General features: G+C 42.2%; 1 protein-coding gene across 1 annotated transcript in view; it reads right to left on the bottom strand.

The window, feature by feature from the left end:
- plch2b (phospholipase C, eta 2b) overlaps positions 1 to 20,352 on the bottom strand; it is a 72,505-nt gene that overhangs the window by 49,073 nt on the left and 3,080 nt on the right. Inside the window, exons 2-7 of the mRNA XM_066672329.1 lie at positions 16,615 to 16,761; positions 15,444 to 15,686; positions 8,256 to 8,386; positions 5,673 to 5,843; positions 5,283 to 5,376; positions 4,504 to 4,707 (exon numbers count right to left, since the gene is read on the bottom strand). Of these exons, the coding sequence (XP_066528426.1) occupies positions 4,504 to 4,707; positions 5,283 to 5,376; positions 5,673 to 5,843; positions 8,256 to 8,386; positions 15,444 to 15,686; positions 16,615 to 16,761 (990 nt within the window). The remainder of the gene's footprint in view (positions 1 to 4,503; positions 4,708 to 5,282; positions 5,377 to 5,672; positions 5,844 to 8,255; positions 8,387 to 15,443; positions 15,687 to 16,614; positions 16,762 to 20,352) is intronic.

Raw genomic sequence — 20,352 nt, 5'->3', positions numbered from 1 at the left:
GTGTCTTCTGACCTGAGGCCGTATGTTTTGGACACTCGGGTAAAGAGAGGGGCTGAGCTGTCAACCGATCACCATCTGGTGGTGAGTTGGATCCGATGGCGGGGAAAGCTGCCGGACAGACCTGGTAAACCCAAACGTATAGTGAGGGTGTGCTGGGAAAAGCTGGCAGATGACTCTGTCCGGATGGATTTCAACTCTCACCTCCGAGAGAACTTCTCACATGTTCCGGAGGAGGTAGGGGGAATGGAGTCTGAATGGACACTGTTCCGGACCTCCATCGTGGAAGCGGCTGCATATAGCTGTGGTCAAAAGCTTGTCGGTGCCTGTTATGGCGGCAACCCAAGAACCCGTTGGTGGACACTGGGGGTGAGGGAAGCTGTCAAGCGGAAGAAGGAGGCTTTTCGAGATTGGCTAGCTCGGGGAACTTCCGATTCTGCGGATGGGTACCGGCAGGCGAAAAAGGCTGCAGCTGTGGCAGTTGCTGAAGCAAAATCCAGAGCATGGGAGGAGTTTGGAGAGGCCATGGAGAATGACTTCCGGGCGGCCTCAAAGAGGTTCTGGAAAACACTCCGACAGCTCAGGAGGGGGAGGGGGGACACTGTCCAAGCTGTGCTCAGCAAGGATGGTGAAACTCTGAACTCGACTGAGCGTATTGTTGGGCGTTGGAAGAGCACTTTGAGGAACTCCTTAACCCGAGAGACATGCCTCCTGTACAGGAGGTAGGGCCAGAAGTGTCTGGGGGGTCAGATTCCATTTCCTTGGCTGAAGTCACTGAGGTGGTGAAAAAGCTTCGCAGTGGCAAAGCTCCAGGAGTGGATGAGATTCGCCCAGAGTTACTGAAGGCACTCGATACTGTGGGGCTGTCTTGGATGACACGTCTATACAATATCGCATGGACCTCGGGAACGGTGCCTTTGGATTGGCAAACCGGGGTGGTGGTTCCTATTTTCAAAAAAGGGGACCGGAGAAAGTGTGCCAATTATCGTGGCATTACACTTCTCAGCCTCCCGGGGAAAGTCTATGCCAAGGTGCTGGAAAGGAGAATCCGTCCGATAGTCGAACCTAGGATTTTGGAGGAACAATGCGGATTTCGTCCTGGCCGTGGAACTATGGACCAACTCTTTACTTTTGCACAGATGATTGAGGGGGCGTGGGAATTTGCTACTCCACTCTACACATGCTTTGTGGATTTGGAGAAGGCATATGACCGTGTTCCCCGAGAGATTCTGTGGGAGGTGCTCCAGGAGTATGGGGTGCCAGGGTCGCTCCGGCGAGCCGTACGGTCCTTGTACTCTCAGAGTTTGAGTTGTGTTCGCATCCTTGGTAGTAAGTCAGGCTTGTTCAGTGTGGGCATTGGACTCCGTCAGGGCTGTGCCTTATCTCCACTCCTGTTCCTGATATTCATGGACAGGGTGGCGCGGCGTAGCCTGGGACAGGAAGGCTTCCGTCGAGGAGCTCAGGAGGTGGCATCTCTGCTTTTTGCGGATGATGTTGTTCTTCTGGCTTCTTCGCACGGAGGCCTCCAGCGTTCACTTGAGCAGTTTGCAGCCGAGTGTGAAGCGGTCGGTATGCGGATCAGCACCTCCAAGTCTGAGGCCATGGTTATCTCCCGGAAACAGATGGCATGCTCCCTTCAGGTAAGGGGTGAGAACCTGCCCCAAGTGAAGGAGTTCAAGTATCTCGGGTTCTTGTTCACGAGTGATGGGAAGAGGGATGGTGAGATTGACCGTAGGATAGGTGCAGCGTCTGCAGTTATGCGGTCACTGTACCGCACCGTTGTGGTGAAGAGAGAGCTGAGCCATAAAGCAAAGCTCTCAATTTACCGGTCAGTCTACGTTCCCACTCTCACCTATGGTCATGAGCTCTGGGTAATGACCGAAAGAACAAGATCGCGGATACAAGCGGCCAAAATGAGCTTTCTCCGACGGGTCGCTGGGCGTACTCTCCGTGATCGGGTGAGGAGCTCAGTGACTAGGGAGGAGCTCGGAGTAGAGTCGCTGCTCCTTCGCATTGAGAGAAGTCAGTTGAGGTGGTTTGGGCATTTGATCAGGATGCCTCCTGGACGCCTCCCACTGGAGGTATACCAGGCACGTCCAACTGGAAGGAGGCCCCGGGGTAGACCCAGGACACGCTGGAGGGATTATATCTCCCGGCTGTCCTGGGAACGCCTTGGGATCCCCCAGGAGGAATTGGTGGATGTTGCAAGGGACAGAGACGTCTGGGCTTCTTTGCTCGCCCTGTTGCCACCGCGACCCTGAAATGGAGAAGCGGAGAAGAAAATGATGATGATGATGATGATATATATATATATATATATATATATATATATATATATATATATATATATATATATATATAAAATATATATATATATTTGATAAAAATACTCCAGTATACTCATTATGCTATATTCAAGTATGTATGAAGTATTTTTATTCATTGAGGTTATGTATTCGCCCAGAAAATGTGATCTTTCTCTTCCCTGAAACTGGAGACGGTCACGTGGACTCCCCAAACCCAGGAACCAATCAGAGGACGGAGACCTCCCAAATGGGCGTGACCGCGCCACCTATGAAAAAGTGAGTCGCATTCCCTTACGCACACTCTAAACTCTTCACTCTCTTCTCGTACGGCTCCCATACTTCCTCTCTTCTCGCTTACACTTCTTACACTTTCTTTTTGCTTCTTACGCTCTCCCTTACGCTCTTTGTCTTCTCTCTACGCTGACAAGCCGACTCTTCCAAAAGACTCTTAAAAGAAGACAGACCTTCATGCGAACTAGCAGGGGACGCCTTGTGTCAGTTAGCATTGCAATACAGAAATTAAAAGAGTAAACGGTCGATTAATTGTCAGAAATTTTCTTTCATTTGTGTTCGTTGTTTATAGCCCAATCCAAGTTTAATTTTACGACTGATCAAAGCAGGTGAAACTTATTTTGGCCAGAATAAGGGCCACCGCTGAAATCGAGTGAAAATCGTAAAATTAGTATTAGCTTCTGAAGATCGGAGGAAACAGCGCTTCATTGAAGAACGTTCTCCCTCACTCCAGGAAGGCTAGCAGCTCTCTGTGAAGAGAATCTCCGACTGACGTCACACCGTCTAAAGGATGCCGAAAGTGAATGACTCATCCTGGCGGGACTTCCCCCACTAACCAGCCTACCTTCAGCCGTGACAAGTCAAACACCGGAAGAACAGATTGAAAATCTGCTGGACCCATCGGTTCGGTGATCATAACGACAAGAGTAAGCAAATTCCTCATCTTCAGAAGCTGATGTAGAACTAAGTCTCTTGATAAATTTATACACTAATTAAATCATTTAGCAACACATTATTCACAAGTCATATAGCCTAGCCAATTATTAAATTCGAACACCTGCGTTGATTCCGTGAGATTTTGATGATTGTGCTATGTTTATCAACCTATTATCATTCCTTTTAATAAAGTATTTCCATTATTTGAAATAATACAGTGTGTGGAGTTTGTTCCTTAAGAGTCTGAAAATCCTGAGAACTCATCCCTAGCGTTGACAGTATTTCAATCTCTAATAAATTATTATTTTTGTCATTTAATTCAGTAATAATAATTATTATTTTAAGTGATAATCACCATTAAACCTAACCAACTCAAATACTGTTACTACGCTACACTATTTTAATATACATATTTTACACTTATTATATATATATATATATATATATATATATATTTTTTTTTTTTTTTTTTTTTTTCTCCTTATTATTGCCATTGTAAATTATGTTAATACTTCTTATTATTTAAATCAGTAATTTTTTATGTGGTAAACCTTCACATTTACACCCATTCATACAAGATGTGACTTTGCTCATAGACATTCACCAAAGAAAGGTAAATATATAAACAACCTTGAATAAATAGCATTTCTATTTCATTTGTAGAGATTTACATATTAGGAAACCTATATTTTAAATAGATAACATGCCCTAACATTTGTTCAAATCACTTTTTTTAAACCAATAAACAGCAAAAAATATTTTTATATCAGACAGCACATTTGACCAGCCTATTAGTGACGCTAAACTTTTGGATTAATGGTCATATTAATGTACAAGCATCTATTTGAATTTAAGTTCTAAATGTTTTAGCAGTGGGAGGCACAGCGTCACTGTCACACAGCTCCAGGGTCCTGGGGTTGTAGGTTGTTGAGGAGTTGAGGAATTTGGTGTATTCTCCTCATGGGGTCTCCTCCAGGTCCTCCAGTTTCATCCAATGGTCCAATAACACATACTGATAGGACTGACTACTCAAAAGTGTCCATAAGTGTGAGCAAGTGAATATTTGAGTGTGTATCGCCCTGCGATGGAATCACCCTGGAGCCCCCTACAAGGTGTGTTTCTTCCTTGCGCCTAGGGATTCTGGGTAGGTTCCAGCAAACTATGAGTGAATTAATAACTGTTTTTGTAGTGAAATTGTGTAAGTTAAAAATATACACAGTAAAAGTGTGTTGTTTTACTGCAAGTCAGTGACCTTCCACACAGCGGCAGCCGGCCTGTAGGACATAGGCGTACATGTCAGCACGGGACTGGGACAGCAGTTGGTCTCCGGTCAGATACGTGTTGTGGGAGGAAGCGATGTAGTAGTTGGTGAGCGGCTGTGTCATATCTTGGTTCACCTGGTAATGCTCAGGGTTAAAAATGTCCCCTGCTGGACTCCGCATAAAGTTTGTGAATCCTTTGGAAGTAAACAGAATATAGCATTGAAATATCACATTTCATGAATATAAATAAATAAAATATGGACTGAATTCAGGTTTCAGGATGGATGCTGTTTATAAACACATTTTTGTCAATGAATGTATTTAAAAATACCATGGGCTTTAGGGTTACGGTTAAGGTTAGCGTTAACCCTAACCCTAACATTTAAGAACAGCACACTTTGAGGGAACTGTAAAAGATTTAGACACAGTTTTCATACTGCCGTTTTATTTAAGCACAACTGTTTATGCTGTACAGTTTAATATAAATTACATTGTAGTTTTTGAGGTATATGGCAGTATAAGGCTGGAATAAATATAGAATCAACATTACCAGTACAAATAAGCTGGATGGCCAGTGTGTCCATCATCATAAATATTTCAGACAAACTTTTTGCTAACATGAATATAATATTGGGAATGCATTAATTCCCAAAGACAAACTTTAGAAATAAATGTTATAGGATGCCCATTTGCAATTTAATTTCATTTGCATTTAATTTGCTTTTTTTCATCTTGCATTTAACTACAGGCAGAAGGATTCATATCTTACCATCAATTCCCAGAACTAGATGTGCACGATTTTCTTGGCATGGTTCAAACTGGTTTACAATCATCTGGCAGTATTCTCGAGATACATTCACCATCTGAAAAAGACAATTAAATTAGAGATTTGTGATTTAAATGATCAGAATTATCAGAAAAATCTCAGTATTTTAGCTGGGAAGCACCTAATGAAACTGGCTTCTCATTGCTCCACCAGAGGCACTATTGTGTACTTTAAAACCATGTTCTTGTATGTTCTGGGAGAAAAAAAAAGTTATTAAACTCACTTGACCTGTGCTAAACAATGCGCTCAATGTACTGTGCTAAAGAGTGTGAAATACTTGAAATTTGGATGTTTGCCCTATTGTAGGCTGTCTGCAAAATGTGTTGTACTAACCTTCTGCTCACTCTCCAGGAAGCGTATGAAGTCATTTATGTCCATGTATTCTTTACGGTGGCTGTACATCAGCATAATTAAATAAAGATCCTGCCGGGTTGATATAATTTTATAGAAATTACAAAACTCCATAAATGTTAAACACCCTTGATTATCACCTGTGTCAGCCTCCTGGTGAGAAATCACATAATTAGGCTTAAGTAAAGAGCACTGGTAATGTGTTACAATGAATATCATCATAGCTGTTATAAAGACAAAAATAAAGTAAACCAAAAAATATCCTAAGATATATCATATGATTCAGATATGTGCAATTATATTATCAAATTGCCAATGCCAAAAAGTAGTTCAGTAAAAAGGTTCAGTGCAATGATAAATAATAAATATACACTACATGCTCAAAATTATATGAACACTTACTTAACCAGCATTTGTCCTATAAGCAAGTGTATTACTAGGAACTTTATTTCCTCTGTTTTGCAGAAACAATTTCTAGGACGTTTTTATACTATGTGTTGGAAGGTTTCTTTGAAGATTTGATGTCAAACAGCTACAGGAACCTCAGAGAGATGATTAGTTGTAGATAATAAAAACCACTCCCACTCATCCAATATATACTGTATAAAGGTTCATCACTGCAAGGAACACAATTCCACTGATGCACAGTTTGCTGGGAGGAATATACCCCTCTAGCCTTTAACAATGTAAAGCTGCTGCAGAAAATCACCTTTGCTTTTATGCATTTTATGCATTATCATGCTGTGTATGTTTTTAATTTCCTTTGTACACTGCCACCTACTGGCTTTTTTGTGTATAGTTAATAACATAGGAACTTGCTAAAAATGCAAAGTCATTCTGAGTAGGGAAGGAGCCTCTGTTGTATGGAGAGAGATTAGTCTCAAAACACATTACATATGCGTAAATGTTAATCCACAAATAAGACACAAGTCACAAAAATGTTTCACTAATCAAAAAAAAATAAATAAAGTAAAAAAATAAACATCCCAATCTATGTCTCACGGTCTGCAACTTGTACAAATACAGTTACATTCATAAATACATGTTTTTGGTTTTCATAGTTATATCACAATTTTATGTGAAAATAAATACATTTGTTTAAATTTACATTGGAAATATTTGTAAAGTCAAAGTCTCGAATTTAAAATTTATTTGTAAAATGTAGAATCTGCATTTGTGGATCAAGTCACTGTATTCCGTGACGTGCATTTTATGTTTTGACACTTGCAAGCAGTGTTTACTAATGCAAAGACAAGTTCTGTTTGTATTTTCAGTTTTATGAAAACAAAACTACTGATGCAGTAAAGACATTGAGAAAAGTCAAGCCTTGGTGAGTTATTGGACAATGGTAGCTCTTTGCTAGCTGTTTAGCTGTTAGAAACAATACACTCTGAGGACAGCATAAGTGCTATTTAAGATAAGTTTCTTCCAGAAACAAAATATCCATCCAGAAATACATTATGTATATTTATAAGCATTATAAAAATTCAAATAAAGTTTACAGCAGTTTTATAACTGTCAGAGCAACTTGTTCTGTTTCAGTTCTGTGTGCAGTTAAGGGATTAAACTTAGTCCCAGCATTCTGAATTGTGATTTTACATTGAAAGGAGGAAATTGTCCAGGACTAAGCTTAATCCTCGTCAGGGAGACCACCGCATAGTGTTAACATTAACACAAACTGTGTCATATTATTGAACATTTTGTGGGTTCAGATTTGTAATAAAAATATGTGTTCTCTTTGAGAAAGACAACAAACCAGGCAATGCCTCGTTTTCAAGGATATGATTTAAAGAATAACATTTATAAACATTAGACTTATCTAAAGGAGGTAGTGAATAGAAACTTGAACAAGAGATTAAAGGCGTCAATGTCTCATTAATCAGAGATTAATGTCATCTGTTCAAAGAAGGCCGTATGCAGACATCCCAATCTCCCAGAAGTTCTGGGAGTCTCTTGCATATTATGCCCGCAAGTCAGATAAAACCTGCTGGAACCTAGAACAAGCTGCGATGAGAGCAGGCAACACAGACTTTTTTCCTGGTGGGAAAGAGAATGAGAGGGAACTTGCTGTGGTAGCCTACCTTGTGGTAAAGTGCTCCCCTTGTGTGCATATTCATGATGCACATGCAAAACAGGGAGGGTCCTGATTGGCCTGCTCTCTGCAAAATGTCTGTCAGTCAGCCAATTATTTTATTTATTTATTTATTTATTTTTTTTTTTTTTTTGGGAGGGTGGGTGTGGGAAAGGGTTGAGTCATTTAAACACTGTTGTATTAAGTTTTAAAATATCATGTTTCACAGACTATTCTGAAGTTACAGAAACCACTAAAAAACTCTAGAAACAAAAGTGAATGCATCTGTGAAGCAATTGCCAATTTTTCAGCACCAAACATAATTAAAAAAAAATCTGAAAGTATTTGTTTATTTATATATTTATTCCTTCCTCTTATGAGAGATACAATGAAACTGTTTTGTGGTCCTTGAATGAATATCATTAGTTGTTGGTTCAAAAATATTTAAAAAATTTTTTGTTGGTTAGATTTTGTGTATGAAGATTTAGTCCTACCTCAAACAGTTCTCTCACTTTCTGCCTTGGAAGATTGACGTTGAGTTTGTGAAGGAGCTGTAGTACTTCTCTAATACTCAGGTTTCCATCTCCGTTTTTATCTGCTTCTGAAAATGTCTGCCTCAACCATTTGCAGAAAGAGTCAAGGTAAAAATATTGCATAAACAAAAACTTAAAAAATAGATTTTACTGAGTATTTACAGTCCTAGATAAAATTGTGATTTATTAGAGCTAGTTATTAATATATTTAACATACAAGTCAGAAATCAAAACAAGAAGTTTATTTAGGATTACTTAAATGCATTCATCACAATTTCAATCAAAAAACATTTTTTTTAAATCCTGAGGATGCTTCCTCACCATTTGCTAGCTCTCTGGTGTGTTTCTACGAAGCCCTACTGTCAGTAAATGGCTAAAATAATAATAATAGTTAAATAAATAAAAGTCTCTGTCCGTTATCCTAGGTTCTGTCTCTGCTTACAGTAAGAAAGAGAAAAGACATCTCAGTTGTTTAGGCACTGGAAAGAATGCCAAATTTTGGAAAGCACAAACTGGGATGAGGTTTCCACTTTATTACCCACAAACTCTTCCACCTTCCAACGCAGAACTTTTGAACATAAACAAACCAGAGAGAACTGCACATCCCCCGAATCATCAATGTTGCAACATTTTAACACTATTTGAAGCGAGTCCACTGATCAGCCTTAACAATGAAACCACCTTTGTGTGGCTCTCTCTTGCAATTAGCTCTAGCCCACAGAAGCATGGATTCAACAATATCTCTGCAGCTGCTTTGTGGTATCTGGCACCAAGACTCATTGCAACAGACTCTGTGTGTCCTGTTAGCTGTTATGTGGGACCTCCATGGATCAGATTGGTTTTCCCAGGACATCACATGTCAACAAATTGAACAATGAAACGATATGTTCCTTTAATGATTTCTGTCATCAAGGAATACCATTGCCATAAAGGAGTGCACATGGTCTTCAATGGTGTTTAAGTATATGGTAAAGATCCAAGTCCACATGAATGCCAGTCCCCTTTCGTTCCCAGGTGAACATTGCAGAAGGTATCACACAGCTTGTCTTCTTAACATAGCAGTGCATCCTGGTTACATCTCTACCCCAGGTAAGAACAGACCATTTTGTTCCACTACTCTATTCATCAATTCTGATGCTCACATTCCCAAATAGCATTTGCTCTCTGATCAGTTTGGGCTATGCAGTCCCATACGTTGAAAGCTGCAATACACTGTGTGTAATGTCACTATTATAGCCAGAAATCCCAAATAGCACCATGCTCCCTACATACATTTCACTAGTTATAAAACTAATACTACTATTATCAAACAAGGCACTATTTTAGTGCAGAAACCATTATTTTATGACCTATATTGTGCACTACGTAAGGTGAGTTATTAGTATATTGTGGCGAGCACCAGAAGAAGAAAGAGACTTCTTTAGCTTTTCTGCTGGTTTCCTGTGCCCACCTGGTGGTGTACCACAGAAACTGCACCTTCATTGACACAACCCAAAGCTTTTCAACACAGGAAAATAGCCCAAGGTCATTAATTGCCATACTCATCTCGGTCATGGTGGCCACCCAAAATAACAATGCATAACTGACACCACAACCCATAAACAACAGTAAGAGCAGCACGACATCACTGATTAACTGAAACCATTAATAACTAGAACATCTAAGAATAAACAAAAACAGTCCCATGAGTCTCTGCACCAGTGGCACCTCCCATTGGCTGCCACATAGCCCCCACCAGAAGGGGTTAGTTGCCCCCGACAACCCCATCGCCCAACACGAAGTCTCTCAAGTGTCCTGGAACCCGTCTTAGACGAGTAGGCTGCCTGATACCAGCAGAGGGGGCATCGTCCTTGTTTGTACATGGGGTACCTCCAGTACCCCCATCTCCAATGGTCGGCGAGGCAAGTGGCCGATATAGTGAGAGTCTGTCCTGGTGCAATACCACCATGCGCCCCCGGCCGGGCATGCGCACCCGATACACCACATCTGACAGCCGAGTCACAATGTCAGCAGGCCCTTGCCAGTGACAACAAAGCTTGGGGGACACACCCTTCTTGCGGACCGGGCAATACACCCAGACCTTGTCCCCTGGCACAAAAGCCCTCCCCCTGCACCTGGAGTCATAGGCCCTCTTCTGCCGCACTCCAGCTTCTTCCTGGGCTTGGCGAGTATAGTCATGGACCACCTGTAGACGTTCCCTCAGCCTCCTAAGGTAGTCCATTTCAGTCCCTCCAACAATCTCCGGCTCAGGTGGGGCCCCAAACACCAAGTCCACTGGTGTGCGGAGCTCCCGCCTGAACATGAGGGCAGCAGGTGTGCACTGGCTGGACTCTTGGACAGCAGTTCGATAAGACCAAAGGACCAGGGGCAGATGTTGGTCCCAGTCGCGTTGGTGTTGACTGGTGAGGATGGCGAGTTGAGTAGCTAGTGTGCGGTTGAATCGCTCAACCAGACCATCACTTTGAGGGTGTAGTGGTGTTGTCCTAGTCTTGTCCACCCCAAGCAGCCTGCAGACCTCCTTAAACACCTGTGACTCAAAGTTCCTCCCTTGGTCACTGTGGAGTTCGGCGGGGACCCCAAAGCGAGTGAACATCTCCTCCACCAGCTTTCCCGCAGTCGTAGTTGCACTCTGGTCCGGTACCGCATATGCCTCAGGCCACTTTGTGAAATAGTCCATGGCCACAAGTATGTACCAATTGCCTGACTCAGTGATGGGGAAGGGCCCCAGAACATCCACTCCTACCCGCTCCATTGGGGCCCCTACCATGTACCGTTGCAGTGGGGCATTAGCAGCTGTAGTATGTCTTTACCCCGCCCTGGGGCATGCCATCTCCGGTACAGGATGCCATCATGGATCTCCAGGTTGCCCCACTGGGAGTAATAGGCTTTCACCTCGGGTCCTTGTGCTGACACCCCCTTCCACTCGGGGTGCTGTGCGCTCTCCAGCCAGCCCCTCACCTGAGCCAATACTGTGTCTGCCTCCTGGTGCTCTCCCAGTTGTTGCGGAGTCAGAGGGAGCCACCCTTCCCCACTGGGGGTAACCTGAGCAGCTGCTACAATCATTGCTAATTGGCCCCGCTCTTCTTGCCGTTGGCAGTGACGACACTTTTCCGCTATGCAGGGACGTCTGGAGAGGGCATCAGCATTGCCATGCTGACGACCTGCTCGATGCTGGATCTCAAAATCATACACCTGGAGTACTTCTAACCAGCGAGCCACTTGGCCCTCTGGATGCTTGAAGTTTAAGAGCCAAGTCAGAGAGGCATGATCGGTGTGAAGGAGGAAATGGCTACCCAGCAAGTAGGGACGGAAGTGCCGTACAGCCAATACTACCGCCAAAAGCTCACGTCAAGTGACACAGTAGTTTCTCTCAGCTCTGTCCAAGGTGCGACTGAAATAGGCCACAGCACGTTCCCTACTTCCAGACTGTTGGGACAGGACAGCTCCAACCCCTACATTGCTGGCATCAGTGTCCAAAATGAAGAGTCATTGGGGATCCGGATAAGCCAAAACAGGGGACTTTGTGAGAGCCTCTTTGAGTTGGTCAAAGGCCGTGGCACACGTGTCGTCCCAACTGAAGGGCTGGCCCTTGTTGGTCATGCAGTGGAGAGGATTGGCTATGGTGGCGAACCCTCTTATGAACCGGCGGTAGTAAGATGCCAGTCCTAGGAAACTCCGAAGCTTCCTGACATTCCTGGGGTACGGCCAGTCCTGAACCGCAGCCACTTTGGCGGGGTCAGTGGCTACCCCATGAGCACTCACCACATGCCCCAAGAAGGTGGTCTCCCTCGTCAACAGCTGACACTTTATCGGTTTCAGCCGCAACCCAGCTTGCCGTATAGCAGTGAAGACCTCACTCAGGTTGGACAGTGCTGTGTCGAAGTCGTTGGCATGCACCAGCAGGTCATCCAGGTACACAACACAGCAGGTTCGGGGAATGTGTGCCAGTACTCTTTCCATCAGTCTTTCAAATGTTGCTGGAGTCCAAATGGCATCACGTTGAACTGCCACAGCCCTTGTCTCAGGGTGAAGGCAGTTTTTGGTTTAGCTTCAGGGGCAAGCTCTACCTGCCAGTAGCCACTGCGCAGGTCAAGGGAGCTAAACCAGCTGGAACCTGCAATGTGGTCAAGCGCATCATCTATCCGTGGAAGTGGATAGGAGTCCTTCCTGGTGACAGCGTTGAGAGGGCGGTAGTCTACACAGAAACGCCAGCGGCCATCCTTCCTCCTCACCAAGACAACTGGGAATGCCCACGGACTGTCAGAAGGTTCGATCACACCAGCAGCCGCCATCTCGCGGATCATATCCTCTGCCACCTGTCATTTTGCAAGGGGTAGCCGGTGTGGGCGAAGGCGAATAGGCAGAGCAGAACCAGTGTCAATGGTGTGTTGGACTAGCCCAGTCCGCCTGCAGTCTCTGTCGCTGGCAGCAAAGATGTCTATGTTGTCATCCAGGAGGCACTTTAACTTGTGGAGCTGGTCATGGGTCAGGCCGGCCCCACTGCGTTGCCATAAGTCATGGACAGCCATGATTGTCTCAGCAGATGGCAGGATAGCAGACCCAGTTTTTGGGGCTTGGACGAGAGGCGGCGATGCTGGGTCACAGGCAGTAGTCGATGTAGCACCAGGATCCGGAACTCGCTGGGGCGTGGCTGCATGACAACTTGCTTGCCGGCTTTTGATCTTCTTTTTACTTATTTGGCCACGCTGGAGGGCAAAAGTCTTTGTGCCAAGGGTGATGGCCGCCCTCGACACATCAACACAGGCCTCCCAGCTGCTCAGCAGGTCCAAACCGATGATGCACTGGTCCTGGATGTTGGCGAGCCAGAACTCGTGTGCCAGCTCCATGCCCCCTGCCAGGATTTGCAGTAATTTCCTCCCCTTCATGCCAGTCCTCTCTCCAGTCACTGTCATCAACTGGGTGTCGGTTGGTAGCCACCCACCTGCACCTGAGTCGAGTGTGCTAGGGAGGACACCAGGTTGAATGAGGGAAATAGTAGATTTCAACGAGGGCTCTGCAAGGTTGGCACTACAATGCAAGTATAGCCCTTTCTCATGACCTAGCCGGCCTACCAGCGTGCATCGTCCTTGGAGGGGGGTGGTTAGACGGAGTGGTGGTCCCCTCACTAGGCCACTCCGCTGTCATTTCCCTGTGGCTGGGTAGCCCTGGCCTTCAGAGTTGGTGCAGGGCAGTCGCGTGCCACATGTCCAGGCTCATCACATCGATAACAACGGTCTGTTATTCGCCATGGACGTCTTCGGGCTGTCCTGGGTTGAAGCTGGCAGACCTCTGCTATTTCCTCCGACCCCTCACTGTCAGCTGCTCTTGCATATGGGTGGTGGGCGAGAGCTCTCTGCTGGTTTGGTCGTGAAGAGAGCACTAACTCAGCTTGTTCGGCTTCGTGGAGGGCTTCGCTAAGAGACCGGTGCATGGCAAGGCGAACATGTTGGTGCAGCCGCTCCGGGGACAGACCTTGCAGAAAGGCATATAGGCTCAGCTCCTCCTGGCCAGCCGGGGGGAACTCTGGATAGCCATGCCTGGCATACAGCTGCACGTCTGCGGCAAAGGTGCCTAGGTTCTCTCCTTCTTGGCGACAACGTTTGGCTAGTTGTTCTCTGCTCTGGTTGATGGAATGCTGCTTCCCAAACCGCCTCTCCAGTGCCATTGTGAGGGCACGCAGGTTTTGCTGCTCCACTGGGGCCAGATCAAGGAGCACCTGCAGTGCACCCCCTTCCAACGCCAGGGCCAGGTGTGTGGCAGCCTCTTCGTCGCTCCAACCACTGTGCCGTGCCGCTAGTTGGACTTGTGAAAGATAGAGCTCCAGCGGTGTCATCCCATTGTATTTGGGTAGGTTGGCTAGCGTCTTGGGCATAGCTCCTGCCTGCTGTGAGCTAAACATAAGCGCTAGCGTAGCTGTTTCGCTAGCAGGAGAAGCTGTATCATTAGCTACTGGCTCACTATCTTCTGTGCGTTGCAGGCTTTCACCCCTCCTCCATGCCTGTGGGGGGTGGTGCCGTCGCGGTGCGCTGGCCCCATCTGGGAAGCCTTGCGAACGTTGATCGTTGGCTCGGCTTCTTTGTCGCTGTATCACATCTTCCAGAAGGCGCAGATCCTGCTGTATGGCACGTTGCAATTCCTCAATCTCTCTCTCCATTCTGGGAGGCGCAGTCATCCCACTTCTGACACCAATGTGGCGAGCACCAGAAGAAGAAAGAGACTTCTTTAGCTTTTCTGCTGGTTTCCTGTGCCCACCTGGTGGTGTACCACAGAAACTGCACCTTTATTGACTCAACCCAAAGCTTTTCAACACAGGAAAATAGCCCAAGGTCATTAATTGCCATACTCATCTCGGTCATGGTGGCCACCCAAAATAACAATGCATAACTGACACCACAACCCATAAACAACAGTAAGAGCAGCACGACATCACTGATTAACTGAAACCATTAATAACTAGAACATCTAAGAATAAACAAAAACAGTCCCATGAGTCTCTGCACCAGTGGCACCTCCCTTTGGCTGCTACAATATATAGGATATAAGAATATTATATATTGCTACCATTCTTATCAGCATAATAATTTTATTTAGGTTTAAACCATTTAAATGCAAATAGTGTCATGGTCTTCAGAAAAACATGTATGCAAACATGCATTTACTTGTCATTGTACAATGTACACAAAAATTTGACTTCTGCATTTAACCCATCTGTGTCTGTGAACACCTCCACCCCCACACACAAACTGGTGTATGAGTGGCTGTGAGCACACACTTTCTGATGGGCAGCAGTACTTAGAGAGTGGTGGGGGCTGGGAGGCTTTTTTCACGTCTAATGATATACCATTGAGTATAATGTAGAGAGCAATTATGTCCAATAAACATAGAAAAATAAAAATCAGGAAAATTATTTTTCAAGACAGCTTATCCTAACTTATAAATTCATTCAGCTCTCACCTACTTTCAAAAGCCAAGCCAATATTAATCCTAGGTTTAACAAGGTTTTATTGCACGGCCATGGAAACCCATGCCATGAAGCTCCCAGCTCCCAGTTTTTTGTGCCGATTTATTTAAAACATTTATTTTTTTATGAGTTTTGGTTGTTAATTGTGCTGTTTTGTTTGTCTTGAGTGTCAGAAAGTTAAGGATATTGATCTCTGGTCCGCTGTCTCCGTGCCAGACTGTCCTCATCACTGATGCCAGCCATGAGGTATTTAAGGCCAGTAATCCAGGTTCTTGCTTCGTCACTGTTTGTGGTCACCAGGTCTAGAGACTCTACATGGCCACCGTGATATATACTGAAGCAACAGTTTGCATCAAAATTACTGCTGGAAAAATGTTGAAACATCTCTGTTTTCTTTCCCTCACAGACTTCATGGATGGAATCTATAGAGACTGGATAATAAGGAGAGAAATATAAGCGAATAAACCTATTAATTCATTTTTCTTTTTCTTTCTGCCTTAAATCGTGCAGATGTTGTAGTGTATTGGGCATTTTCTTATTTATCAGGTAGATGTAGGTGTAATAAATTTTAAAAGAAATATTATTGATCTACTTTAGATATGAACTAGCTGCACAATTATCTCAGCCACAGTGCTCCACCCACAAGTAGATGGAAAGTCAGATACATTCAGTGCCTTAAGCGGGCCTCACTGTCTGTTTGTGGATGCTGTGAGGTGCATTCTGAGCTTACATGCATTTTCGTTTACCGCTTTGCACTGGCTCTGGTACTGGTCCAACCTAAAGACGGCCTCCTTCTACACATCATACCAATGTGTAATGGAACTTGGTGGGTAGGCTGAATATCAGGACAAGTGTAAATAATTCAAGAATCACACTCTGCACACGTAACGTAAGCGAAGATGGGCCTTATCTCTGTATCTGACTGACTTTAAAAGGTCGTCCCATTCAAAAGCAATTTGAGCATTTAGAAGAGAGATTGAGAGGGGTCACATTGTAGGGCTCTGGGATGCAGGATGGTCTTATCGATGTATTGAATGCCATACCTGTCATGCGGATATTATCATAGAACGCTCCTGTCGGCAGTGGAAAGCAGACTAAATTTTTAATCATATATTGTTCCTGGTAAATTTTATCTTACTTTCAAATATCACTGCAATCTAACACATTCTTCTGGGTGCAACCATTTTTTGGACGATGAGTGTACAAACGATTACATGAGTGAATGAATGACTTTCAATGCACTTCCATGTGGTGCTCTATATCTAAAAATATGTGGAATGGCAATGACTAATTTGGGGAGAACTTTGGGGAAAATGTGTATATTGATATCATTTTTTTAATGATTGAATGTTAACTCACTTTTGGCTTTGTCACGCTTCCTGGATGGTCTCCAGCGGATGCAGGACCGGTGTTCATCCAGATAAAAGAATCGCACAAGTGTCTTGGATTTTCCTCTCAGTTTAATCATCTGGGTGCCAGCCTGCATGGTGCACATACACCGTTCCACTGTAAACGACATAAAAACAGTCCAAAACAATCACTGTCAGTTTATGAGGAGTTTGACCAGTTTGGCCACTGGTTATATTATGTGATCATCTTAATACAATGACAACAATATGATTGATGCCTTAACTGAAAAAACTCATAGAAATGAGCAAGAATCCTTAGAACAACAGTAAACATTGTGATTAGTTGGAGAACACATTTTCATGTGGCTGGCTTGGGCAACATCAAAATGGAAAGATAAATGCAGAACATGCAGATGACTTGAGAAGCTTGTGGGGAAAATACCTTTATTTGATTTGTTGTTGAATTTATCTTTTTTATTTTAAGAAGAAGGAATGCTGCTTTGAATAGCACTTTATGGGGGGGGGGGGGGGGGGGGGGTGAGGGGAGGGGTTGCATTCTTTTGATTGTTTTTTATTTAACTTTATCATTTATAAAGTTTTGCTTGCAACTAACTATTTGTCATAGTTATTATTTGTATTGTCATACATTCATGTCTGCTGCTGACAAAATGGTACATTGACGATAGTGTATGATATACTTCCTTTAAATTATCTAATATTTCCTATTAATTCCAATAAATTTTCACAAATTCCCAAAGTTCCCAAAAATTTCATGCAAAGTTTACATTTTGAAAAAGTTCCCAAGCTAAAGAACCCATGGAATGTTACTGGCAATTTACTGGAAATTATTTGGAAATTTTCCACCTCTTTGCAACCCTACTCAGATTTAAAACATTTTTTTTAAATATCAGTCTGGAAATGTGTGGTATTGCACATCACTACTAGGCAGCAGTGGACAAAGTACACAAACCATGTACAGTAATACCTTGACTTAAACCTGAGTTTAATTCATTCTGTGACTAAGCTCATAACTCAATTTGCTCGTATATCAAATCAAATTTCTCCATTAAAATGAATTGAAATGCTATTAATAAGTTCCAGCCGCCCCAAAAACCCATTTTTTTACATTTTTTAAAGAAGAAAAATTTACTTTATAAATAAAAAGTATAAAAAATAATAATACATGATAAAACAGAATGTAAAGAAATAAACTGGTTCTATTAAGTGTACTTACCTTGAAGATCAGACAAATATGCTGATGGAGGAGGTTGGGGGATTTATTCTTTCCATGCTATATCACTTATCTTACTTGCTACAAACTTAATTCTACAATGCTACAAAAAAACAAATATGACAGAGATGCTTGCATGGCAAGGTAACAAAGTGAACTGAATGCTCAACTGTGGTGGTTGGCATAAGCTTGTTAGCTCATAACTCAGATCTTGGCTCGCACCATAAAGCAAAAAATTGACTGAGCGACGGCTCGTATTTTGGAAAATTCATACAAACAAGGCTCAAGTTGCTTAAATTAAGAAGTCCAGAAATATTAACTCCTCTACATTATAAACAGACTCCAACGCACAAGTACAAACGTTCATAATCAACAGTTGGTAAAAAAAAAGCACTTGAGCATAATCACTAATGTGAAAGGTAGTGATGTGATGTAATCTTGTATCTAGACTTAATCTTGTCACAGATCACCTAAATGGGACTGCAGAACAAATCTATCAGGTTGTTTTTTCTTTTTATATTTTTCTTTTGTCAGAATCCAAATTTGAATCCTACTTGGAACATTTATTCATACATTAAACAAACTATGAAATGTTTTTGAAAACCCAACTGTCAGAAGCCATCCAATAAATAAATAAATAAATAAATAAAATAAAGGAAGAAATAAAAAATTAGGTATGACTAAAGATCTCATTTTGTTTCTGTGAATTTCATTGTCCATGCTAACCAGTCTTTGAAAGAAATATAGTAATACAGTACAGGAACTCTCAAATTCTTCAATAAAAATACAATGGGAACTTGCCCAGGCATTGTAGGGAGGTCATACAGTCACAAGAAGGCCACACACACTACTGAGCCTCATTTTAACTTGTCTTGATAAATCTCCAATAAAGTTGGATCAGCCTGTAATTTGATTTTCCACTTTTATTTTGAGTATGGTTCCAAAACCAGACCGCCGTGGGATAATAATTTTAATTTACATTGATCATTTTTATGTTATTTTGTTCTCAACGCATTCCACTATGTAATGATTAAAGATTTTCAGCATGGAAATTTCAAGTAAATAAAAAGCAACAAAAACAGGCAAAAATTTTGCCTTATAGTCCCAGAACAGAGGAAGAACCAGGAGTGCACATGTTTCTGTGGTACTTGGAGGTTTTGATTTGATAATGAATGGTTCTTTGTCTAAAAAGCTTAAGAACCACTGGCTTATAGGAATGCTTATAGGAAAGCAGAAACCTGAAAGTGGTCTGTTGCAGCAAATGGTTTTAATTTGTGAGATTTTGGACAAATTTAAAAACTTTTTTTTTCTTCCTTTTACATGCAGGAAATGTATTACCACCCAAAACATTTTTTTACTCACTCAATATTATTTTAGGGAATTTATATTTAAAATTTATTTTAAAATTAAAATATGTAAAAAAAAATGTGTACATTATGACCACTGTCAAATCTACTGTAATGTAAATCATATCGAGCCATGAAAATTCAGTATTAATGGTGTAATAGCCTTTGACTGTTTATACTGTAAATTTCTGCATAAAAAAATCTTACATCTGAATTACTGAATTTAATATACTGGGAGAGATAAAATATAAATTCTCAGCAAATACTTAATAAGTACTAAAATACTCAAAATCATAACTTCCAAATATTCCTCATAGCTGCATCAGTGGATTTAGTTCCACTTTTTCTAGTGAAGTACCTATAGTTCAGAGGAAGAGGAGGTTTGAGGTCTCATAACAAACTTTCATAATATTCAGTGATGACATTCAAGGATATTTACAGGAATATTTAATTATTATTTATAGTTCAGAGCTGTAGATTTGTTTACTATTTGTTAAGAAATCCTATTTCTTCAACATTTGATGTGACAATGTTGTAGTCTGCCAGATTGTCTTGTTCTTAGGAGTACTTCTCTTCAGATCCTTAATGACATCTAAGTCAGTGAAAATTACAAAATAAAATAGACATTCTTTCACAGCCTAATCTTTCTTTGATTAGTTTGCTTACTCTAAAAAAGCAATATCTGTGTGGTACACCAGCAACTTTTAGGAAATTATAGTAAAACTGATTCTGTATTTATTCAAAGCAACAGCAAAAAATCGAACTGTGCCTTGTGCTACTGTAAATTTGAAATGAACAGTGAGAAAAAATTATTATTATTATTATTATTATTTTTTTTTTTTTGAGGTTTTGGGTTGATTTTTAAAGTTAACCCCCATTTGGTTTTCAGATTTTACACTTTACACTCTAATATTAGGCTAGCTTCTGTCATAGGCCCTGGGTGAGTATATCTGGGACATGGGGTCATGTGATGTTTTCCTAGTCTAATCTGAGGGGATTGTGTCTGAGTCCATATGCCATTTAAATCACCCGAGGGTGAACCGAACACACAAAACACATTACATTAAAACTCAACTTTTTTTTAACAAGATTACCATTTCCTTTTTGGTCCTTGTAAAGATGTCAGCATTGAAGACACTGTACTAGATATTTCTACAGATTATATTCCTTT

This window comes from Hoplias malabaricus, chromosome 5, assembly GCF_029633855.1.
Source record: "Hoplias malabaricus isolate fHopMal1 chromosome 5, fHopMal1.hap1, whole genome shotgun sequence".
Lineage (NCBI taxonomy): Eukaryota > Metazoa > Chordata > Actinopteri > Characiformes > Erythrinidae > Hoplias > Hoplias malabaricus.
The sequence above is the reverse complement of the archived record's forward strand: the minus strand, read 5'-3'. Positions and strand labels throughout refer to the sequence as shown.